The following is a 26,937-nucleotide window of genomic DNA, read 5'->3' as shown; positions in this document are numbered from 1 at the left end:
TTTCCACGCGTACAACGAGCCACAGTATAATACATAATAATCTTCATAATAAAATATTTCTAAAAAAATAAAATCAAACGAGCTACGTAACGGTAGTAAAGATACGCGCTAAATATTACGTTTAATGATATCTATTTTTATTGCTATTACTTTCGATATTGCATGCATTTATTGCCGCTCGCAGTTAAATTCATTAAATAAAGCGAAATTGCTTGATTCGAAATGGTATTCGAAACTCAGCTTCGATATAATCGCGGTTTACTGCGCATAAAAACTTGCGTTTCTCATTCGTCGGTGTCCCACGACAAATGTGATATTTCCCGCAAGAAGACGGAGAGATTTCGAATACAGGTATATTCATTCGCAAAACTCGGAGAGATTAGTTTGAATTGAAGCCAACTTTAAATTAATAGTCCGTTCGTCGGAAAGACAACCTCAAGAACATTTCATAAACTATTACCATATGCTTGACAGATGTACCGAATATTATTTTTCAAAATCGACTGTCCCTGATCGATGGCACAAATTTACGGAGTATTTCGGAGTTGGTTTATGTTTATGCAAAGCGAGATTCAAAACAACGCGTCAGTCTATCGTTTGAAATTTTTCGTTGAAACCTGTTTGCGTGTAACATGTGAATTGCGTATTTTGTATATTTCTCAGCTTGAATAAACGTCGACGAATTCATTCGCTTTCTCATTAAGCATTCAGTTCCTGAATTCCGTGGATACTGATTGAAAGACTTAATTCGCTCGTATGCGTGATAGAAATTTTATTAATATAGCATCTGTCGGCGTTATTTCATAAAATTATGTTACAGTTTTCTAGTTAAAAGTGTAAAAACTTTCGCTAACACATTTCATATTATAAACAACGAAAATAGTAAAAATAAATTGTTGATGTAACTGCTTATATTATAATTTTTCAGAGTAATTTAATAATTATAAAAAGTGAAACGTGTATACATGGTGTAAATTTATTAGATAAATTTCTATTAATTGATACTATAGATCAAGTCTATAGCACAAAACAATTATAAATGAAATAATTTATAAATTTATATAAAATGAAAGAACTATTTGTTATCCCAATTGTGTAGTATCGCAATTCTCGTTTGTAATATGAAAGCCAAGTCCAATATCATAGAAATTTAACACCTATCCCATTGATTTTTGATTCTCCATTCATCGCATTCAGCCGCACTCGTGGAAAGTCGCAATGTCGACCAGGACAAGTTGCACAATAGAATAATGTGAGACTTCTCGACCCTTTTGTAAATTACTATTATACGAAGTTGCAGTTTTAAACTAAGTTATCAAGCTGCGGAAACGCAGGGACACTCGCTTTTTCAAGCTCACTGTGATGTTAATGCATTCGAAGCCACGAGATCCTAGCTCTGTCTTTCGTAGCAAAATGAGGGCATTGCACCGCAAGTCGCGCGCGAAATATGTGTAAATTATATGTACATATATATATATATATATATATATATATATGTGTGTGTGTGTGTGTGTACTATATATACATTACACATGCATATAGTATAATATCGCTGTGAAGGTCAAAGGTTAAAAGGGATCTCCAACAAAGGGCATAGAATTGTAGTTTCGTTTCATATAATCGCAAACCGAATTTCGAACGTTCACCAATTAAGCGTCCAACAAAAGGACGTATTTGATTAAAAACGTATGTTAATTATTCAGATTGATACTGAATAGTGACTAAATGTCATGTCAAAGTGCTGAGATCGCCATCGAGAATGAGGCGATAATAAATTCGTGACGCGCGATGATTTTTGAGAATAATCTTATTCACGTATTTTATTTACTTGAATTTTTCATCTATTCTATTCTTCTATTCAATTGATATAAAAGATGATGAATTCACGAGTTTGATCATGAACGAATTCGTGAATTCATTATCTTTTATTTCAATTGTATTGAACCTTACATTGCAAAATTTTTATTTGATAGTAGAATTTTATGAAAGCATACAATGTGAAAAATTAGAAAGTTGTAATATAAATGATGGCTTCCTACGACACACCTTATATAGTAAAGAAACTTTGTTTAATTACAGCTAACCACGCGGCTGATAGCAACCAACTGCACTACATATATATCGACGATCTAAGGTAATTACTTTTGCAAGGTATTTTTTGAATCAATTGTTTTTTTTCTAAATTATAATATTGCTGCAATCTTGCGCCTATAATATATTTAGTATAATTACTGAAAAGGGATAAGCTCAAGTCTAATATTAAAATGGATGCAAACGTTGATACAAATTATAATTCATCAGGAAACTTTGAAGTACAAAGTCGAGGTATAATATAATAATAAAATTAATGAGAGACTAATAAGATATCGCTACACAGTTGAAAAATTTGTGTTAAATTTAACAAATATCACCTGTCCCAAACGGTCCACAGATTTTTGTGTTAATTTAACATAATACGGATATGTTAAATGGTGACACGAATATTGTGTTAATATTTTAACATAAAATAAATGTAAACTTCAAATAAACTTAAAATAAATTTTGTGTAAAATTAACATAGTTTTAATGTAAAAATTAACTAAAAAAATTGTTACATTTTATCATCCCCACTTATATTATAAAGTAAAATTAACATTTTTTTCTGTAAATTTTAACAGATAAATCTTGTCACTAATAATACGGAACATATTTATTGTGTAAAATTAAAAATAGATATACATTGTGTTATTTTTACACCTTTTTTTAGTTGTTTTAATAATTTAACATTTGAGTCCAATTAACATAACAGCAATATGTTAAATTAACACATGAATGTGTTAAATATTTAACACAAAAATTTTAACGGGGACCGTTTTTAACAAGAAAACACAAATTTTCCAACTGTGTATATAAATCTTAAGTAACATCTGCTAATTATTTATCATTCAATATGATATACATACTTTGCTAAATTTTCAATTCTTATTAATTTTTATCAATATGCAAATCTCTATAATTCGAAATTACGACTGAGATTTTTTCTCTAATCTGTTTTTTAATCTTTAATCGTATAAAGATAAAATATATTCATATGTAACAATAATTTTATATATCCTTTTATATATCTCTGATAAATTTGTGTATAAGAAAAATCATTTTTTGCTGTTTTTGATATGAGAATATTGTATATACTTTTTATACCGAAGAACCGTAAACATTTGTATATATACTTCTCACATTCCCGCTTATATCTTATATCATCTTTACTGATCATAACCTAAAGACCACGATTATCATATTACATATTTGGACGAGAGATAACCAAGGCATTGCATTTTTTTTCGAGAACATATCACATCCGGTTTTACACTCATATATAATAAAACATAACAATCGATCGTATTGAAGTGCAAGTAAAATCGAGTACTTTCGCAAGTGATCAAAGAACGAGAGAGAAGCTGTGATAACCGGCGACGCGATAGACGCGTGTCGCAAAGAGAGATTCGCGGAAAATGAGTGATAGACAGTAAAACGAATGAAAGATGCGTAACAAAGTCCTTCGGAAGGAGCGGAATAATAACAGCAGGGTGTATTTACCATTTCCGCGCCATCGTACCGCGGATCGGAGACGTTCCAAGTGCGCCGCTCTTACATCCTCGCCGTCCTCATCGTCTTCAGCCGGTGCCTCGTCCAAGAGAAAATAAGAAACGTGCTAATTTATCAATCGCGCGTTGCAGTTTTAACTACTTATTAATAAGTCGGTATTTCACCGCGCGAATCTTTCTCTCTTTCTTGGGCTACTCTCGAAATTACCGAACGCGACGAAGATGCTGCACTAGATGCGCACACGCGTGAAGCGCGGAGCCGACTGGCTCGGCCCGCCCGCCGCGATCTCCGGCCCCTGCGTCAGCGCCACCTGCTCCACACGGATGCTGCCCCTGCGGCCGGCCGTCCGCCCGCGCAAAAAGATCATTCTCATCTCCCTCGAATCACCCTAATCTGCCTGCGAAACGCGCGCAACTAACCGGGCCTGGAAATGGCTTTTTTTTTTTACATGGTTTCTCGTAGATCACAAAATACGAAAAGTATCAAACCCTCCTTCCCCCTTCTCCGCGTATTGCGCCTATTAACTTTAATTTTAATTTAAACTTTAATTATTAGTGACTGAGCTTTCCTGGCATATATAATTCTAGCAATATGAAGTATAGATATACATATGTAAAATGTGTTGAAATAATTATATATACATATTATATATTAATATACATACAATACCGCTTAGTATTGCATTGCTGATTGATAATAATATATTGATCGATAATATTTTATATATACATATATATTGATAATATATCTGTATGTATGGTTGTATTTAATAATCGAGTTTCAATCTATAATGATAATAATTAAACTCTAAATAACTTTTTAAATTAGAGATTTGTAGATATCTATCAGTGTTAGATAATAATTAAGTCTTTTTATTATTACAACCGGGGCACTTTGAGGATCGAATGACGTATATGTTATCGTTGAAAAGCGAGAAAAACTTTCGGTTTTTATCCGTTAAAAAGATAGTAGCAAATTTTAGATAATTTGTACTCGTGTTCAGTGATATTTACCGCAATATCTTTTTTAGATGACAAGTTTTTGTCCCTCCTCATTCCACTCTTTCCACTTTGCATATGCATGAAAACATTTATAACGATCGTATATATAGCATTATAGCTATCAATGCAAATAAAGATTTAATTTTTCGTTTTCCCTACATGTCTTAAATGCAAAATACAAATCATATAATTATAAAAGTTGAACAAAGATAATTTATTACATTTGTTTCAACAGAAATATTAATTTATAATATATAAATTTATATTAACATATATAAATTTATATTTTAATATGCGCGCTGTTTCTCTTTTGTATATGATCAACACTTGACATATTAGCTTTTTATTATATTCTTATTGCACTTTTATGTTTGTTTGAACTTTTATTCTATTAATTGATGAGATTTTTCTGTGTATACGCAATATCTTTTATTAGCATATTTGTTTCTCTCATGTTTTTTATTACGATAAAATTATTTCTTTTAATAACTTGTAATAACAAATATTATACCACGATATAAAAAGAATTTTATAGAATAATGTTTCAAAAAGCGTTAGGTTTTACCGCTGAGTTGTTGACTATATAAATTTCGACAAACACGATTTTTTTATGTAAATTTTATCGCTACCTTTTTAACAAGATATCAATTTTCCGATCATTAATAAAAGTAAAAGTAATACTGAATAATTAACACACAAAATTAGAAAAACAATAAAAGATATAAAAAATGTATACATGTACCATATCTTCGTATAAAAAATTACATATTATATAAGATTATTAACGTTGCAAAAGATATCTTTTATAAGATCACGTGTGACGTTTAAAACAAATATGAAAAATATCTTTTCTTTTTTTCATATTCATTTTCTCAATAATCTCTCATGAATATTATGTAGAGAAGTATTGTGTGTGTGTGCTCCCTTAAATCTTAACATACTATTAGACTCCCTTTTACGCGAAGTTATGAAACGCGACATTAATATTGCGTAACAATGACGATAATTCTTGTGAAATAATTCTTGCTTATAATTAGGTGCGAATGACAAACTGGTCAAATACAGATTGTACAAACGCCAGTTCACACTGGTTTCAAATAAAGCAAAATACGTGTGACGAATTGCAGATGACATAGATTTACGTTTGACTGTAACAATTTACCATGCTGACCATGCATCCACAAACATCTATGTACGGTTTGCAATGTGTGCCTATTGTTCGCATACATGTCGCACTTGCAATAATTGGAATACATGTAGCAATCTATGTTACAACAATATCGTGAATTGGCGTCTATCGATGTCACTTGGCATATATTATAGATCTCCGAACGTTCTGCATATAACACTAATTTATTTGCAAATTAATTAATCGAGCGACTGATATACATATACATATATAGTGCCAAACTTTCCAGATATATGTATAACAAAATATATTATACAAAATGTATTACTTTTCAAACTACGCCATTGCAAAATTATAGAAATAAAAATTGGTAACTTTTATATATTATTCATATAAAGTCTCTTTCAACTCCGGTATTTTGCAGTAAAATATATTAAGGAATATTCACATTTCAGATCGCTATATTTTCTCAAAAGCAATCACAATATGCGTATTAATCTTCTAATTATTTCACGTCTAAAGTTTATGCTTATTCATCAATTCGCATGTTATATTCATTAGATTATTTAATTTAATTTCAATGAATGATAAATCCATGTAATCTAGAGAATTCATGTATAATAAATCTTATACGTCACGTTTTTCTTCATTATTTCGTTATCTAGATGCAAATAAATTCATTAAAAGCTGAAATGATATCTCTGAGTTATCATAATTTTACGGCGTAATGAATTAAATGTCAGTATATGTGTAGAAAAAGATAATGAATAAGATTCCACGTGTATTGTGATTGTGTGTACTTTTGATTACACAACTACATTAATACCTAGTACTTTTGATTACACAACTACATCAAACCATATTAAGCTTTGAACTGTAAACTGTATGTAAACTTTAGCTCTTGCTATCGAGATTGAAATCCAGAATCTATTCCATCTACTCTAATAAGCCAAAATATTATATGCTAACAAGTTAAGCTAATTTAGCAGAACTGGCAAATCTCAGATTTAAATTATTAAATATATATATATATAGAAGCTGAGGAAATAGAAACAATTTTTTTTAGAAACTATATAAGCACCCTTTTTATAACTGCTATAAAATATAATTTATTATTTAAAAGAGACTTACAGTTCCTATATAAATTGTTTCAATTTCCACTTTATATATATTAATAACGTACTTTCCTATATTTTATAATGAATTTTAGTCGTTAAAATGTTCATCAAAATTTCCATTTTTACGGTCATTCTATCAAATTAATCTATCATATTAATTTTAATTTCGTGTGTGCTATATATTGACATATTTAAATATTTAATGAAAAGTTTTTCCTTTTGATATTTTAATGATCTGCAAAATATGAGATACAGCAAGCTTAATTATATATATGTTCCACAACATTATTGCAAAGCAATATCACTATATAATCGTGTTAATTGATGCATATACTAGAGTATATAGATTTATTGCAATTACCTCTGCAAAAATTAATTTTCGTATCTCTATTCTCATGTATCGTATACTTGATACGTAAATATTTAAATGTTTTACAATCAGCGATTAACGGAAACGTTTAATAATTTATAATATATTACGGAACAATTGAACTTTACGCGATCGTAAATAGAAAATAAAGACCAAAATATTTTATTTATTTTAGATATTACTGTATTAATGTAAGATTGGAAAGCCTCCGGGGATGCATTTAGGAAAAAGAATAGAATATCCTCTTTCTTCGCATTTATTGATCTACAGTATATACTTAACATCCGCGCGGATCCTAGCTGGATTTATAAAATCATCTTCGATTATTCTATCTTCTTATCTTATTCTGTCTAAACGTATTATTTATTTATATAACACAGTACTGATTCACAGCAAACATCTCCAGAGCGAAAATGCAAGAGTATACTGCACAAACCACAAAAGGACACAGCGATATAAAACGATAATACAAATTGCTATCTTCTTGTGTCTACTTATGAATATATAAAACAAAGTAGAGTATTTATACATTTGTTCTGCATACATATGCTCCGTCGTCGCGTTTATTATATGATAAAATCCAGAATAACACACTATATTATACATTGAATAGTTTAAACGTTAAATATTATCATATAGCACTCATCCCATTATAAGAAATCGTTCAACGATTAATATATTTATATGTACAACGATTTGATAATAAAATTTTATTTTTTGATTAATGATAATTTTAAAATATTTTTCAACAAACCATATAATTTCTTGTTAACTTACTATTAATTTTGTGAATTGAATTTCATAACAAAATAGGCCAGTTTTCTTCTAGAGATTTTTTAAATTATGAAAGTAATTAATTTTTTTTAAACAAGAGGAGAAATATATGCGTTAGAGCGTCGTTGCATTATTCTTTTTTTCTAATTATACCACGTTTTTGCCATTATCATATACATACGCCAGGCAACAAAATTATATATTATTGATCACAAATATATCAAAATAGCATGAAAGTAATGCAGACAATTTTTCGAATTGGATGCACTCTGCTAAATTTTCATTGTTCTCCCGAAACAAATGTACCATATCGCTCATAAAATGACACAATCACAATAAGTGCATATCAGACAGTGTGGAAATCTACGACGCTCGTGACATATATATCTAATGCTAATTAATCGAAGAAAACTTGTCAATAATAAACGTGTGCATATTTTTCATAAATTTAAATAATAAAGTATATTCGACGCAATGTATGAATAACATAGTGTGCGTTTTATAATCAATATAAAATTGATCGAATGCATAATTAATAATAACAACAATATATTACAATTTAAAAAATGAAATATTTTCAGAGACTTTCATTCAATATATGCTTCATTTAAATGCACATTATATACACAGTATCAATACATTAGGCTTTATGGCTCTTATAATCAAAGAGGATACATTTTTTTAATAAACCTATAAAATAAAAAAAAAGATGTAATAAAATGTTATTTTAATATTTATCTATGATATTTTTTATATCACGACTCGCAATACACTATAGACGCGGTCATGATAGATGCCGTCATGCACACTAAACGTATATGTCACATTTCCGATACATTATGTACATCGTACATCGAAAGATGCACTTAACTAAACATTCATAGGCACTTATACAAAAAGCACATAACATATTTCCTAATTCTTTTAATTACTAGTACTACTACATGATACGCTTTAAAAAAAAAAAAACGATTAGAATAAAATAGTACGTTTCTTTCTCGTTCGAGATTATGTCTATCGCAATTAATTTTGTGACAAAAAATTGCATACAATTTATTTCATTAAATAAAGTTATGTAGTGTAGATAATATCTATATGTTCTAGTTATCGATAAAATTTCTACGCAGATAAATTGACACAAAATAAATCACTTGTCGATGTAATTTGAACATATTCGAATATATATAAATCGCCTCATATCTGGCTTCAAATTTATGTCCATAGCAAATTTTAGTTTTATTATAGACCTGTCTTGTATATCTTAAATACTTTTTACATTAGTTGAAACAATCGTTCAAACAATTGTTTAAAAAGTTCTGTTTAAGAAAACATCATCTTTCCAACTATTTAAAGCATACTTTTTAAATCCTAGAAAAAAAATATATTATATATATGCATATTATAACGATAAAAATTGCTCCTATGTGCGTCAATGCATATTAAATAAAAGATACATAGACTTAATATAATATATTAAAGAGGAGGAAGATAGGTAAATAGGAAAATAGATAGATAAGTAAGTAGGTAATAAGTCAGTAGGAGTAGGTAACTCTATTTATCATTTTCATGAGCGATTTTGTACTAAACTAAAGGTTTCTGCATATCATCCAAATGTTTCCTTAAATATGTGATGAAGTCCGTTAGACTAGTGGACATGGCTCTATCTACAACTGTTTGTGGTATCCAGCCTTTAAGATTTGTATTTAAAATCCAGATGAAGCGACATTTATTAATGGCTTCTTCGTCAACTAACTCTTCCGTTGCAAAACAGCTTATACCGTTTTCACCCCTTAAAAAAATAACAATTAACTCTCTTATCTTTTTGATACATTAAAAAATATAATTTTTCCAATGTCTCTTACCTGGTCGTATTTGGACGAATCTGAACCAATGTCGTAGGAACAGATATACCACTGTTGATATAATAATCGCCGCACTTTTTACGATGCCTCAAGATAACGAAATCTCGCGCTGTGATGAGTCCACCACCATAAGAACTTGTCGCTTGATAAACGATATCCGTGTTTTCATCGATATTCTGAAGAATAAATAATTGTTGTTAATGTCAATAAAATATTACAACAGAAAAAGAATGCAAAAATTACCTGTAGTTTCATCGATTCCGTCACAAGTTTATTCCACAAAGGAAATTCCTCGATACCATCAAACAATAAATCTATTAGTATACTAGCAGGCGCGTTGACAATGCCCTGAAACAATTAAAATAGTTTTCATTGTTTCAGAAAATGAAAAAATTTATTTGCACGCGTAAACAAATTTCTGTATCTTTTATAATTTATTCATTTATTTTAATTTACGCTTTTAATGTATGCTAACTTACAGTGATTCTCATGACCTTTCCATCTAACTTCCATTCTGATGGCAGTTGCATGTAGGATACTTCATCGCCATCACTTGTTATAGTTTCGACCTTCCATTCTTTCGATGTTAATAAGTTATGACAGTTTTGCAACATTTTAGATGCATTCGTTTTATATTCATCGATCTAAAAGAAAAAAACCTTGATGTTCGCTAATGCCACATTCAAAGAGATTTAAAATTTCTTTTTTAAGATATTGAAATAATTTAAATGAAAATTGAAAACGATTTTGTTCTCTCTTACTGATGCACATCTCCAATCTTTTATATGCAATATAAACTAATGTATGTATGTATATTGAAATAAAATATATAGTATGTAAATTAAAATAAAATAAATAAAATTTCGTTATAAAAACTCTTTCGATTAATTAAATAATTGCTGTTAAATCTTTTTAATAAATCTTTCCACAATTATTTTTATTATCGAATTTATTTATAAAAGATTAATAGAATCAATTTTTTTCATAAATAATGTATTCGTAAAGTATGTAAAGTAAGTAATAATACTGCAGTGAACATACAAATCCATACTAATAACTTACAAGAAGTATTTCATCGCTTGTTGATGATTTTGTCCAATTTTCTTTTGGGTTCCAACTATTCTTTATAGACTTGGGCAAACATTTTAGCGCATCACCAAGAAAGAACGGTCGTATGATCGAACGCATGAAGATATGTATGTTGAACGTATTAAGAATTAAAAACATAACGTAAAACGAATAATTTACTGAGAGATGCACAATCGTTTATAGACTAAAATTTAATGCGACAAAATTAGCAGAAATGAGCCGTTAATAAATCAAATTAACTAACGATAACGTTCTTTGCCATACTTAGTACTTTAGTACTCCCACTCCATTTTTTCTGATATCACTTGCTACTTAAGAGATTATTATGGACACATGTAGAAAAATAGACTTGACATTGACTATTTTTATATTTATATATAAAACGATAATATACATAAGTAATATGATTAAAACGCTCAGCATACGTTTCTAGAATTTAGAAGGTTAAATAAATTCATTTGAATTTTATGTAAACATGGAATAGAAGATGAAAACACATACAAACATAAATAGGAAAATATTTTGGAAAATCATATATATAATAAAATTCTATATACCGAAAATTTATAATTTTATCAGGATCAATAAAAACGCGTTACAATAAGATCAAATGGAATGACGTTAAACGGGATCTTATTATATCATCATATATGGAATCAGCTTCTTTCATATTTTGAATATAAGTGTATGTTGTGTCATAAAATAAACCCTAGTTTTCCTTACATCCTTGATCTTGATAAAATTTTTGTTTGATCTTGAATTCTTTGACACATAATGCGGTTATTTCGAAATATACGTTTATTTCTCAGTTAATGGTGCGATCCTAGATTTTCGACACGTGTGGCTCTTTATCTCTTTATCAATTTTTATTAGATAACAATCTCAGCAAGCGCGAATATACGCCTTAAAATTTTCAGTGATACGTTTATGCGATAATCAATGCCGAAGATATAGGCGGAATCGCATTCTAAATTTAAGCGATATTATGAAAAAATTTTATGTTAAGCTAATCCATCTGTTCATTATTTCTACACGTGTCTTATCTGATTTTACATCCTCATTTAGACACTTGCCGATGTCATTTTGCCATTAATCGATGTTTTAAATCAATGGCCAATAAACGCAAAGAAAAAAGTGTAATTTCACCAACCTTATTGGGTGTAAGTTTCGCTAGAAACATAGATAGCTCGCTGGACTTTGATAATCTTCTCAAATCTTCTTGCTTTCTAGATGTATCTTCATCATCGGAATGACTTGGAGAATCCACAGGTGTAAAAAACGTGCTCATATGATCGACGTTTGCTGCATATTGCCGTGATTCGGTAACGTTTTGTAATAGAGGAGTTCTTTCTGTATCCGGGAAATCTGTAAATTACAGAAATTTATCAATATCTTTTTATAGTTTCGAACTAATGTGCGAAATAATAATCTTTCTTTTGATTTTACTTGATTGTGCTGTTGACAAAACTAATTTGTTTTGTGAAATATTAGCTCATAAATAAATTTTCAATTTCATTATATCATTACTCTTTATATTTTATTATTAATTAATGAAATTTAGAAAAAAAGAGAAAACTAAATTGTTAAGAGAAGCTTACGTCGAATCCAATTTCTCGCTTGAGTTTCCTGAGGTATAACGCGAAAATCAAAGAACCAAGCCTCCGCCCAGGATAACACAAAAGATGTTAAGATTAGTAGAACTTGGAATACTGGTTGATTAGCTGATGTCCACTGAAAAAAAACGATATATTAAGTCGAAGAAATTGATAATAAAGATAATAATAATATAGATATTTTAGGAATATATTTACATCAAAAAGAAAAACTTTTGCAATTAAAAAGGCACATGTTGTGGCAGTTGATATCTGTAAAACACAAAAGCTCAAATTAATTAATTAATCACATCATAAATCTGTTAAAAACAATATTAATAAAGAATTCGAAAACTAAAAGATATTCCATTCTTTTCATCTTATTTTATTTTTTCTGCAAATCATTAAACTGTTTCTAGAAGAAAAGTTTGATTAATAAATATACTTACAGCTACAATAATCCAATGATTGAGATACAGTAGCGCATAAAAGAGCAACAAGACGGTGAACCTGCAAATCGCTGCCATCTGAGAAGATGAAATCCGTAAAATCTCTGCTCCCAATAAATAATGAAAAATTATGACGAACTGAATGTCACTGTCGTCATCCAGTTAATTAAGATCATTGACGATGAACGACAGAATATACTTACCACGATGTCAAACAAAGATGTCTTTATATGATAGTGGATCACTTGATTTATAAAAGCTGTTTTTAAACTTTCACCTGCAATCTGAAAGTATAATACAGTAATTATAAATTTTATTGAAATCTCTTAACAATCTTTGAATGATTTATTTATTTAAATATTAAAGTAAATAAAAAAAAATAAAAATCTATGATATAAAATTGCGATAGAAAGATGAATTAAAAATAAAAAAAATAAAGCTAAAAATTTTTTTAAAAACGTTGCATAAAATAAAGACGTGAATTGTGCGAAGGTATGAAAAGAGAACATCTTTTGCAAATGTTAAAATAAAATTGTAGAGTAAAAAAATAATCTCTATGTAATATATATAAATAGCAGCAAGCAAGTTACATGCATTATTACTTATTACATTAAAATATTATAATTTCCGATAAGATCAATGTTTCAATCTATATTGATTAAGCATTTAAGGGCCACTTCGACCAACTCTGATTAACTTTAATCAACGATTAAACTATATCTTTGTCTCTTTTCAGATACGTTTAATCATCAATTAAAGTTAATCAGAGTTGGTCGAAGTGGCTCTAAGTGTCTGGAATACGATCGAGTCACATCATACCATTGTGCAAATGAGCCACATGAGAAATGTAAGGAGAAGATCGAAAGTGACGAAGAGGCAGAAGAAACGCCTGACGTTGGACATTTTGCCATTGTGTCTCGCTCCTGCGATCAGATCTTCGCTGAAGACGATATCCGGTGCTCGTGTCATGTTATGCTGGGTAACTGAACTTCTTTGAGAGTTGATGGAGCCACTCAGTATGGCCTCAGCAGCCATCCTAATTTGCCTCTCATCTTCTGCCATCCCTCTGATACACTTCTAATGTCGTCGTCGTCGTAACGTCGACCTATAATATATAACAAAATGATTTATATGTGTTAATATATAGTAATATGTTTCTTCGTTTTAATCGTTTTCTATAAATACTAGACATTTATAGCATTGTTACATGTATGAATGAATTAAAACGGGGATATAACATATATTTTTTTACATATAAATTTCCTTAAAATTTAATGTAATTAAAATTTAATGTAAATGGAATTTATAATTGGAAATGTATCTTAAAAAATCATTTTCTTTTTTTTTTATATAATAAATTTATAAATCTGAATTATATATTTCTTAAAAAATATCTTTCATGTCTTTGTGATTTTGGCTGTTACTGAATTTATAGATTTTTTGTATAAAATCTTTATTTTCTCTTGATTTTTTTTTTAATTTTCTCACACAATCATCAAAATATTATAATTATTTTATATAGAAAATTTAAATATTTTAATAGCTATTACACACAAAAATACAAACACATACATTCAAGATAATGAGATAACTAAAGTTTAAACTAAATCATTATATTGCTATGCCTTATATTAAAGGATAAATTGTCATTAACCTTTTATTTTATTATATATATAATAATGTGTGTTTGTATATGTGTGTGTTATATGATATATACAACAAATTCTCTTCGCATGAACATTTCGCAACTGAAATCAATGATAACATATCACGTATCACCGCAATAGCAGATTAAAGCGAAATGGATTCCTTATGAGAGATACATGGCTCTTTTTTTCTTTTATAATATTATACCAACTAAAATATTTAATTTAAAAGATACAGCATCAAATGTGCAAATATATTATAACCATAGATTTTGTGTAAGATCTTCGATTGGTATAATTTGATTTAATTTGATACTACTTTTAGAAATATCTTTATCATTATTCTTTTCTTGTATGGGTGTGTCTTTCGTTTTATCCTATTATCAACACACATACACACACTTATAATCCTGCTATAGAAATTATCTTTTGAAAAATCTTTAGAAACTACAATATAAAATAGATGTAAAACTTATGTAACATATAATATATATCACTTTATATCGAACATTTTTAACAAAAATTGATTGAAAACAATTTAGGAAAAAATATTCCATTCAGCTTGATACGCAATATGAACAGAGGTTAACTCGGTATCCCTAACCTCAAAATTTATTTCAATTTACTTCGTCGAGCGATGCATGCAAAGGAATTTCGAAGATCGACGAAAGAGCGAATTTCGCACATTTTTGTCGTTATAAAAAGACACATATTCACGTCAAATCGAGTAACACAAAAGCGAAAAGCACCGCTGTATCGCGTGGCTAATTATTTCCGCTTTTGACTTTTTTTTCTCATATGTCCCTTACCGTTTCGGAGCTGAGAGTGCTCATAGATACTGATCATCCAATCGAATTATTTAACGAAACAATGTCACGCACGTGTATAACGCAAGATACAGACACTTCGGCCACACATCACTGTGTCCCGTATAATCGGAATATAAACAAGAGGGAACAATGACGTTTTATCGGTGTCGTGTACATATATGTATGTACGTATGTATATGTGTGCCTTCGCGTCTCAAATGCGCGCACCTAATTTAATGTAATATGCGATATAAATATGTATATCATGAAGATATCAAATCTATGGCACACAGCGCGTTTCTTCTTGCTAGCTAATGCATTATGAAAAATATATCATGCAGTATATAATATGTATGTCCTAGGAATTTACTAACTCTATCACGAAAAGTACATAGTATGCTATAAGTCTAAAAAATAACTTTAGAAAAGAAGAATGTATCACGCAATGAATACAAATACATGGATAATTGAACAAAATTATGCACAATACATTATAAAGTTTTTTTTATCAAAAAATACATTTTGATTTATCAAATTAAATGAATAGTAAAGATACATTAATATAAAATTCTTGCTCTAATGAATTATAAAGTATTCTAAAAATATGTGTATAAAAAAAAACAGTACAGCTTAGCGTTAAAGTTTGTTCGGATTGGCTTATAATAAAGTAATTTCATATAGGATATTCATATAGATACATATGTGATCCATATGTTATCTTACATAACATAAGTAGGCAATATAAGTGGGCATTTTATCTTAAATATATGCATATATACATAGTCATGTGTTCATAGATATTGTTTTAAAAGACATGGATGTTAAAAATGCTCTTTTTCTTTGACTCAAATTATTTATAACTTTATGCATTCTAAAAATTTTTGCATTAAACTTATATGTATATATAATATCTGAATATATACATAGTCATGTGTTCATAGATATCGTTTTAAAAGACATGGATGTTAAAAATGCTCTTTTTCTTTGACTCAAATCATTTATAACTTTATGCATTCTAAAAATTTTTGCATTAAACTTATATGTATATATAATATCTGAATATAATATAAATAAATATTATTTCCATCACTTCTCTCTCAATATAGACATGTGAGACTGATTCCATTCTATATATTAATGTTCTATAAATATTCTTCCCCAAAAAAAATATTTTTCATAAAAAATACAAAAAATGCGAGAATGTTATTTACATGATAACAAATTATTATCATATTTATATCAATGCTACGAAATACGAATACCTTTTTCAAAATTATCCTAACAGTTGTTTCAATCAGGAAGAGTGATAGTTCGCAAAGAGTCTTCGGGAAAAGTTTCTATTTCTGCAATAGTGCCAAAGTTGAAGGGAATTGCTATTCCACCATCGAGAACTAAACCTGCATCGAAACATTCTGATCTCACGGTGATCCTTTTACAAAAACCACGAGGATATATGCGCTTTGGAACGGACATTGTATCAGTCACTATCATATCTCTTATGGAATAACATAGTTTGGAATCCTCTGTACATAAATAAATAAATAAATAAATATATATATGTATGTATGTATAAGGGTATATACATATATATTAACTTATAAGGGTATATATATACCCTTACAATATACATATATATTAATTTATAAAAATATAACATAAAATATAACACAATAATCACAGTAACATGTACTAACCTGCGTCAAATCGTAAGTTACTATTGAATGTTGAACAAATCGTCTCAATTTCCTCATTAGTAAATTGCCGCTTAGTATCTATGAGACTTAATATTTCTCGCGTAGTTTGATAACTCAGACTGTTTATAGATTTATACCAAGACGTTGAGCCTGTGCCAGTGCTTACGCACAAACCGGAGCTTTTTACCTTTTGATACTTTTGTTCTTCATCTAACTTTATGAATAAGGAACTCGTTCGTGCGGATAACGTTTCGCCCATGAAAACCTAACAATGAAAATCAGGTCTGAGATAAGAATAAAAGAGCAAGTCGTATTACTTGACTATTAATGTATGTATATGTATCGAGGAATATTGATTAACTCACTTCGTTAAGTGCTAACCAAGGTAGACGTCTTTCTCTTGGTAATTCATTAGGATTGTCTTCAAATTTCTCATTTACATAAAACCTATAAATAATAAATACACGTAATGCTTAAAGCTGAGTGGAAAATAGAGAAACAATATGACAATATACAAATTCGAAAAATTAATATATAAATTATTGCTAGTAAATATTGCTAATAAATATATAAATTATTGCTTTTACGATCTGAGAAATGTCATTGAACAATTTAATTAAAACATGTTTTAATAAAATATGTACATTAACATGTGACGTGCCTCTCACAACCTGCAATGCGTCCTTTTTCGTGCATATGAAAAGGAGCTTTCCATATTTCTTCTCCTTTCAGGGTAGTCTGAATTCTCCTTCGCATGAGTATACTGTAATGTCCTGCTTTTAGCATTTCAAAAATCTCTGCTATATTTCTCGTATATTTTCTTGGTAACAGAAGATGACCCTCTGACTTCTCGGGATATGAATTGATGCCTATTATAGGTTTTTTATTATCAAATATTAAATTTGAAGCCAAGAGAAATGTTCCATCACCACCGATTGGCAGGACTAAATCCGCCCATGTAAAATGCGATTGATCTAAAGTTGTTCTGAAAATGTATGATACATATTTATTTTACAATAAACATCTCAACAATTAAATTTGGAATAGAAAAGCTTTGAGCAATTTATTCAAATTAACATATATGTAATTTTTATAAGTCTATTAAATCTAGGAAAGTGGAGAATGCGTAAATTCTGCTTTCGCTAAACAGTATATTTTTTTGTTACAGATTCAAGCTTACCTATCTATTATCCTGTATTCCACATGCATCTTCCGTAAGATTTGGATTACTTGATCTTCTATAGCTTTGGTGGCAAAATGGCTAGCAAGCATAGCGTCATAATCGGAACCTCTCTCCATTAGTTTTAATTTCAGCTGGGTTTCGCTGAGCTCGGGTTCCCGTAATCTTTCAAAATGATATCTTGATAGTTTCGCCACAATAAGTACCTTTTTAGGCACAAAACTTGATTCATTGCGAAAGAAAATACGTAGACCTTTGTGTGCATGAATAGAATAAGACTGTAAAAGCTGTAGTGTTCCTGAAAAAAAAAAAAATCATGTCAAAATATTAATCTTTACACTAATTTAATTCCTTTGATTATATACATATTGCAGCTAAAAGGTTAATTTTAAATATCAATAATAGAATCCAGTAAATATAGAATATTTCTAAAATATGTAGCTTTATCAGTGAATTTTGCCATTTAATGAAACCATTTAAAGTTATATAATCTGGAGAGAAGACATGTAAAAATATCAAATATGTAAAAAAATATATCCATAAAAAGAAGAAGCACTTTAATGTTCAAATATATTAAATTCGAGTATATATAAATAAAATATCCAATTATAAAATACACGATGAAATATTTCTCTCGATTGCTTTACCTTCCTGTTCATAACTGATTCATATCTTTTAAAGATATGAAATAGTTGCCTAATCATATGTGATAAAAATATGATTAGTATCGTAACACAGTTGAAACTGTTTAAATGTTAATATTAAAGCATGCTCTTTCCTGAATATAACGCATCATATATAATAAACAAATGTTTATATTTATAAAATTGCACTTTTATGTTTAGAAACTATATATTATTTTGAAAGAGTATGTATCAGGATATCAAGTTATCACATTGACATAATGCACAATTATGTCTATTGTTTGAGATAAATTTTTTTGCTTAAAATGGAGAAAGATGCCTATTCAAGCTTTGTCATTAAGTTAGAAATAAAACGTGAAAGATGTATCTGATAAGATAAATCCACTTTGTGTACGTACAATGATTTTCTTTGCTTTACATTCTCTTAACTTTTCATTGATAAATCTATTATCAGACACCTTTTTCAAAATACAATTGTGTAAATAATAATATACGATATAAGATATTCCTAAAATTGCAGAAAATATAGAAAAAAAAAGAACTGAAAGAAACCGCTGCGGTAAACAGATTTTACAATCAATAATCGTCATGCTTACTGGCAGTTTTACGAAGATGATTGAAAACCGTCATCGCATGATGATCGAGGTATTCTGGTGCGTAATATCAAATTATCGCGAATGACAAATCGCTCTAAAAATTCCGCAAAACACTCAATCTTCTTCCTCGCTTTCAATGGCACCGAGTGATTAATATATAATTCTAATATTAATATATAATATATATCTTTTTCTCAGACGGTCAACGTAAAAAACTCAATCGACACGTAACGTAACGTAAGGTTAGGTACTGGATTCCAGCAGCTGTTATCGCACAACAATTCAGCTGATTTGGATCGAATTCCGATCCTCAACAATAATGCACAATTTTATGTGATAAATTCTTAGATTGAAAACGACATCTATATATTTATATATCTATCAGTATAAAATTTTATTTTTGTATACGTTCTAAAGCAAGAGAAAAATATTCCTTTCGTCTGATTGATGGATCAAAATATTGTTCCAAGCACTTGTCACGTTGAATAAAGCGCCTCTATGTCAATCGATCTTTTCAATGATCGATTAATCGCGAAAGATTTATCGGCCAATCAGAAGAAGAAGAAGAAGAAGAAGCGAAAGATTGATAATTTCTAATTGGACAGTTGGCATCACTGCGGCGACATCTCGCATTCCCGCGTAAATTTCGTGGTCGCGTCGCGCGGATCGTAGCTTCGTTTAATTATAATTCTAAATAATTATCGCGTGCTGTTCTCTCAAATATCGCATATAATTAACAAAAGCGCATAAAATATGCGTACGATTAAAAGCGGGAGTGCCGGATGAAAAGTCGAGTTGCGCACAAAGTATATCGCGCGATTAAAATCGAAAGTGCCGTATAGAATGGCGTACGATTAACGTCGGGAGTGTCGTTCAAATTGTCGTGCGATTATTTAATTTTGCTGATTAATGCGCGTGATTGTATTTTCGCGATCGTGTGCTGTATATAAGTGGCAAAAAGACGCTATAAGTACGAACAAAAGAAAAAGAGGAATGAGATAATGGCCCGGGGAGGCATATCGGGCAACGACAGAGCAACCTTGTCGTAAAAGTAGATTATATAACTTATATATCGTTTATTATTTATTACTTGTAAATATAATTACTCGTTTATCTCCGCGATAACGATTCATTTTACATAAATGTATAATGTAATGCATAGGATGGATTTTGGATTATTTTATACTTTTCAATTAACTAATTTTTAATAAATAAATTATAATAAATAAATTATAATAAAATTCTCATAATAATACACACAATTTTTTATATGAAAATCATATTTTATCATATATTTTATATATATATATTTAGGTCTAATTTATTCGACGAAATATAATTTATATATAATTTATATAATTTATTCGATTAATCGCGAAAGACTAAGGGTGCAGTCACATGGACTGATATTCTCCGCGTAATCTGATTGGTTACGCGAAAAATATCAGTCCACGTGACTGCACCCTAATCTCTCTATAATTATTTTACAGGTGGCATCACTGCGGCGACATCTCGCATTCCCGCGTAAATTTCGTGGTCGCGCCGCACGGATCTTCGTAGCTTCGTTTAATTATAACTGTCGCGTGCCGTTCTTTCAAATATGCGTCGCGTATAATTAACAAAAGCGCATAAAATATGCGTACGATTCAAAGCGGGAGTGCCCAAGTATGAAAATAAGTTACGTGCGATTATAATGTCGAGAGTTTCGCACAAAGTATCGCGCGATTAAAATCGCAAGTACAGTGTATAGAGTCGCGTACGGTTAACGTCGGGAATGTCGTTGAAAATGTTGTGCGATTATTATATTTTGCTGATTAATGCGTGCGCGTGATTGTATTTTCGCGATCGTGTGCTGTGCCAGTGTCAAAAAGATGCTTAAGGACGAACAAAAGAGGAGGAGGAGGCCCGGTGAGGCATCGGGCATCGGTGGAGCTACCATGAGGTAAGCAGATTATAATTAAAACAAATTTATATTACATTTATTTAAATTTTTATTAAAATAAATAAATAAGTTAATATTAAGAATAAATTTGGAATAAAATTAAAAAAAAAAAATAATTTGAAAAAAAAATAAATATGGATTTATTTAATTTACAGAAAAATAAAAAAATTATCTTAAACTTTATTATAATTAAATAATTAATAATAAAAAATTTATTATATATAATTGTTTATACAAATTATAATTATTTGACTTACTTTCTAAAAATTAAATTTTATTATATTTATATATATATAAAAGATCTAAAAAAATAATTAAAAAGTTTAATAATTTTTATGACGTAATTTTATTAAATATATTTTACGGTACGAATAAAAATTTAATTGCGCATTATTGACTTCTTCAAATATTAATTATTTTGAAAACTAATAATTTGTATTTTTTATATGTTTTAGATCAACACATTGTACTATAGAGCGCATCGGATCGGTGAGTGTATGTATGTGTATAACATTATTTGTGTATATGCAGATTAATCACCAAAAATTAACTAGAGCGCAATTCAGAAAAAAAAGTTAAGAAATATAATATATGTTAATTATTATAAAAATAATTTAAGATATTATATATATGAACTTTTTCATTAAAACAATGAATTACATAATTTTCTTGAAAAACTAAAAAATATATGCCAAGCAAATAAAAATATTAAAAATCTCTTTTTTTTTATTCATGTACATTTACATATTCATAATTAAAATTTTTTGGCGATTATTTCTGTACTATATACATTAAAATATACAAACTTATCTTACTCGATTAAATGAATATATGTTATGCTATTATTATAGTCGAATATATATTTTGGCCGACTCTTTATTGTTCAATTTTTCGACATATGTATAAGTCGAATTATGAAAGAGCAACAAAACTATTCAAATTTGCAAAATGAAATAATTAAAATAACGATAAAATCTGAAAAAGGCGCGCGCTTGTTTTAGTTTATTAAATAATTCATAACATAAAGAAACAAATAGCGCGATTATAACGCTGCTTTGTAATATTCTAATAGGACATAAATATATAATTTTATATATATGTATGAATGTATATATTGCATACATTACCTGATTTCTCTGTATACTGACGTTGAATCTGAATACGACGAAATGAATCTCATTGTCAGCAACGATAACCAGAATTCCCATTTCCCAAATTTGTCAATAATATATTTGTCACTTCCCTATATTAATTTATTGGTATAAAATAAAATATTGAGATAAATTAAATAACATCGATAAATATAAAACAAATAAATATATCGATTTTTCCCTAATATATACAAGAATTTAATATCCAACAATTGCATATACACTAAGGTTAAAAATTAGAAAAATAAATATACTTGCAAAGCATGTAACATTTCTGTAAACAAGTTAATTACTTTAACTTTATATCGCTTGTATACTGTTAAGTGTCAGGAAATTTTCTGTCTATCCAAAATTTATTATAGTTGACGAAAGAAAAAAAAAGTCAAACTGTACAGATACACGCTTCGCTTACACTTTATTAATTCATTTGCAATACATTAATTAAGTCTGTTTAAATAGTATCGAGGTTACCTAACGTATGCCTTCGTGTATACTATAGACAATCATCTAACTTAAATCTCTCTTTCTCTCTGTCTCATTTTCACTCGCATACATGCATTTTCATTTGCCTTTCTCTCGTTTCCTTTCATTCTCGTTCGCTTTCTCTCTTTCCATGTATTTCCTTCGTTTCTCTTTATCCGCTCCATTATAATCGATATCAGTTATTATTACTGTTACCATTGTCTCTCTGATTTTATCATTATATACTATATGTATATATACTATATATATATCGTAAGATCGACGTTTAAAAACTAAAATTCGTATAAAAAGCGTCGTTATACGTACTAACAATGTAACTGTACTATTTAAATAATAATTAAATTTTAAAAAATTATTTTTGTATGTGTCGGTTTGTCGTTTGAATGTATGAGATGTCTAAATGTATCGGCTACTGTATGACAATGCGAGGCGCGGTACGGCGTGTCTCTTATAAGAACAATCGGTAAGATCGACAAAATGCCCCATATAATCTGTGATCTCAATTTTTTTACATTAGTACATATATGTATATACATATATATACGCACGAATACGCTCTCTCTGATTACAGTCGATCTTATCCCTATTACGAAGGGTAATGATCGTTTTTATTACTATTTCTATATAGAGTGAAATTACGTGACCGTGCAGAATCCTTATCATATGTTTGAAAAACTGATAAATGAGGAGAAAAACAAAAATAAAAAAGAAAAATAGAATAGAATTTTTTTTCGTCATTATTTTCGTAAATTAATAACGCTGAATATCACGATGGATCTCGAAATCCGGCACAATGTATAACACCATGTGAATATGAATGATCATTAATATTGATAATAATTTGAGAAAGATCCTAAAATCATAAATCTATAATCTTTCATCTTTTTGCTAGACTACATACACATACGATGAACAAGTCTTTACGAGCGAAACTAAAAAAAAAAAAAAAATAATTTCCCAACATTAGGACGTCACAAAAAATTTATAGTCATCGCGCAATCTCAAAGTCAGCGATCTTACCGCATGTTCGTTTCTCAATTACGGCGATGAGACGTCGCTGTTTCAATCGCACCCTGAACAATATCAATTAACTTTTACTTCGTCTTAAATCGCTCTCTTTCGCTGCTCATTTATACTCTAGTTAATACTTTTACACACTACGAATGTTTTTTTTTTTTTTTCCTTTAAACAGTAATCATTTTAGCACGTCACACTACTGTTGAACTCTCTTTCTATTCTCTCCGATTCTCTCTCGTTATTTACCAGCTATTCGCTATTACGAGCAATAATGTACATCAATTACATACAAAACAAGATTACAGCGTGAATGCTCTCGTTACATCGTCGACACCGTCTCGCGTAAAATGGTCATACTTACAAAGGTACCACGGTTGATTATAATTGAAGAAACTCTCACTAATATCCGACACATCTATCGTTCGCAGCGCAATATATCTCTTCGCGTTTATTTTCTATATAGTGACACGCTTCGAAGATATTTCGCTTTGAAAGATGATCGACGCCAATCGTCGTCCTTGGAAAATTCCGCACGAACGAGAGAATTAGTGCGCAAAATTTAATTGTCGGACTTGGCGCGGTCAAAATTGCGATAATTCTTATTATAATAATACTACGCATCATCACGTGGCGAATATAAATCTAAGTTTCTCAATGACAATCAGAAACACACGTTCATTACTCTCGAAGAAATTCATTTTCTTGAAGGCGTTCGTTCATGCAATATGCACTTTTTACTGCGTTACATCGAGATAATTTCTCACGCTGATCGTATATTTTCCGGGATGCGCCAACTAGCTTTAACAATTAAACAATAATTTTCGGTAATATCATCCCTGAAGGTCTAATTTCGTGTCTGTGTATATGTGTGCTGATTCGCATTTATGACATTCATTCACTTTACGGCACTGGATGAATGAAAAATGGGAAGCCAAAAAAAACTTATAATTTCGCACATACGGATAATGAACAATACTTCCGTGTGCCAAATTTAATGTTATAATCTATTTCATATCTACTTAATAAATATATATTTAACGCAATATTAATGTGATGCGAATCTCTTCAACGGCAGTGGAAGATTTTGCATTTGCACACATATGTGTGCTATTCAAAACAAAATTTTCTTTGCATCGCATAAAATCAAAACAAACGGAAAATTCTAACAAGACTTCACATTTTTCTACAAATGACATTTTCGTCGATAGATCGTTCATGTGCAGAGTATGCAAGGTTCAACACATGTTTGTAATCGGTTGACTACATTAAAAAATTAATCGTTGAACACTTTTCTCGCATTTGAAAAGATAATTATAATTATAATAGATAAATTTGTCTATATTAATTTGCCAGACCTGCGAATCAATATAATATTCATAGAGTAGAAACTATGCTCTTGTTTCAAAATACTGATGCGTGAAAATATAAATAATTTCTTTCTCTTTGTCATTACAAGTTTCGTTCCGCGTACTTTATGCATCTTTTTCATATAATATATATTTGTAAGAGTTAATAAAATACTAAATGCAAAGAACGTAGAAATCAAAATAGTTTTGCGAAACGGTGTTAAGATATTTTCTTTAATTCAAACGTCGATTTTGTGTCCATTGTTCTGTCTACTTCTACAGCAAATACCCTTACCTTACGTGCTCATTTGCGGGCAAAGGTGATGAGTGTATGCATGTGTGTGTGACGTGTTTAATATATGTATATATATATTTTTGTGTATACATATACACACTATATTCATATTTATATATTTATATATATTTATATATATAACCTTTCTTTCTCTTTCACATTACTTTGCAAAATATTTCTTCTGCCAACGACGCGTCGGCATTTAAGCCTGTATAATACAATCGCAAATTACACATTAGTCGCTTAGGCAAAATGTTCACTTGTTTATCGGTAAGTACAATGACCATTCTCGCATTGCTCCATCTCCCCGATCGGCAGGGATCGAAACAATGCGCTCTTATCTGATTAATCACGTCGATGTCGAAAAGTTCTCTCTCGTTTATCGCAGACCAAGATCTCGAGACCAAAGTCTCGCGAAGCTTCTCGCACTTCCCTTTACCAGGATTCGTTAAACCGGAGCCGAATGTCCGATCGGCTTAAGAATGTATAATACTTTACAATGAATATAAGTTTCACGAAACTGCGGTCCATTGTGGCGCTAACGGGGGGAAACAAAATACAGAGACACACTCGTGTCTCTCACAGTATATGCATAGTATCGGAGCATCTTATGAAACGCGATTACAACGGAGAATGAATGATACGATAGACGATAGTAGTAGTGTATCCAGCGTTCGCAGCGATTATTATTACAATGGAAAGTTCGATCGGCCGCTAGAACGAGACCGACTATAATAAAAGTAGCTCGGAAGTAGAGGGGTGGATCAGTCTCTCTTGACGACGACGACGACGACTGTCGGTTTATCGCGCGATGATGGAGTGCATATCCTAGTAGTAGAAGTGGGCAAAGCTGTTGCAAGTGTTGCGCGAACGTACCGAGCCTCAGCTATGCATTTGCGGATGCGGGGGTGGCGCGCCGGTGATCTCGGTCCAGCGCATTTCGAAGAAACTGCGCATCCCGTGGCCGGCCTTGCCCACAGGACTGTCGTCCTCGTTGAATACCTCGCAGTTGATGAACATCTGCCTGACATCGGCGCAAAACTCATCGCGAGACTTGTACCTGCATCGAGAAGCACTCGTTGTGAAAAACTTCAGCCTTCCAATGCCGACCAAGGTTGACGATCGGTTAAGGATTGTTTTTTGCGATCGATCTGTGTGTGTATTA

At 30.0% G+C, this 26,937-nt stretch overlaps 4 protein-coding genes and 1 long non-coding RNA gene across 22 annotated transcripts in view; 1 reads left to right on the top strand and 4 right to left on the bottom strand.

Moving 5' to 3' along the window:
- Dgk (diacyl glycerol kinase 1) overlaps positions 1 to 3,835 on the bottom strand; it is an 89,206-nt gene extending 85,371 nt beyond the window's left edge. For both annotated transcript variants that reach the window (XM_083048974.1, XM_083048975.1), the window contains exon 1: positions 3,577 to 3,835. The gene's annotated coding sequence lies outside the window, so the exon portion shown is untranslated. The remainder of the gene's footprint in view (positions 1 to 3,576) is intronic.
- Positions 1 to 13,795, top strand: part of LOC145942355 (uncharacterized) — a 95,057-nt gene extending 81,262 nt beyond the window's left edge. Inside the window, exons 5-6 of the long non-coding RNA XR_014426351.1 lie at positions 2,080 to 2,134; positions 13,706 to 13,795. This is a non-coding gene — a long non-coding RNA (uncharacterized LOC145942355). The remainder of the gene's footprint in view (positions 1 to 2,079; positions 2,135 to 13,705) is intronic.
- Positions 9,510 to 14,031, bottom strand: Start1 (Steroidogenic acute regulatory protein-like). The gene is made up of 10 exons (XM_083048976.1): positions 13,789 to 14,031; positions 13,173 to 13,253; positions 12,970 to 13,047; positions 12,740 to 12,793; positions 12,527 to 12,659; positions 12,079 to 12,293; positions 10,319 to 10,483; positions 10,083 to 10,187; positions 9,840 to 10,015; positions 9,510 to 9,766 (listed from the first exon to the last, which is right to left on the bottom strand). The coding sequence occupies exons 1-10, from the start codon at positions 14,029 to 14,031 to the stop codon at positions 9,559 to 9,561; spliced, it is 1,458 nt and encodes a 485-aa protein (XP_082905102.1). The 3' UTR covers positions 9,510 to 9,558.
- Positions 14,032 to 16,714: 2,683 nt separating this feature from the next.
- On the bottom strand, positions 16,715 to 19,966 carry LOC145942354 (NAD kinase 2, mitochondrial). 2 transcript variants are annotated; one of them, XM_083048977.1, is made up of 6 exons: positions 19,539 to 19,966; positions 18,299 to 18,596; positions 17,780 to 18,103; positions 17,484 to 17,565; positions 17,119 to 17,383; positions 16,715 to 16,947 (listed from the first exon to the last, which is right to left on the bottom strand). In XM_083048977.1, exons 1-6 carry the CDS (start codon positions 19,570 to 19,572, stop codon positions 16,715 to 16,717), a joined length of 1,236 nt encoding a protein of 411 aa, XP_082905103.1. In that variant the 5' UTR covers positions 19,573 to 19,966. The 2 variants fall into 2 exon arrangements, with proteins under 2 accessions (XP_082905103.1, XP_082905104.1); XM_083048978.1 differs by lacking the exon at positions 19,539 to 19,966 and adding an exon at positions 18,946 to 19,010.
- Positions 19,967 to 24,243: 4,277 nt separating this feature from the next.
- LOC145943054 (bromodomain adjacent to zinc finger domain protein 2B) overlaps positions 24,244 to 26,937 on the bottom strand; it is a 154,983-nt gene continuing 152,289 nt past the window's right edge. For all 16 annotated transcript variants that reach the window (XM_083050274.1, XM_083050271.1, XM_083050267.1 and 13 more), the window contains one exon: positions 24,244 to 26,832. In XM_083050274.1, coding sequence (XP_082906400.1) covers positions 26,655 to 26,832 — 178 coding nt within the window. In that variant the 3' untranslated portion in view covers positions 24,244 to 26,654. The remainder of the gene's footprint in view (positions 26,833 to 26,937) is intronic.

Source organism: Prenolepis imparis, unplaced genomic scaffold, assembly GCF_030444845.1.
Source record: "Prenolepis imparis isolate NDT839.2.m4 unplaced genomic scaffold, iyPreImpa1.0 SCAF_11, whole genome shotgun sequence".
Lineage (NCBI taxonomy): Eukaryota > Metazoa > Arthropoda > Insecta > Hymenoptera > Formicidae > Prenolepis > Prenolepis imparis.
This window is presented reverse-complemented; position numbering and strand designations above follow the sequence as displayed.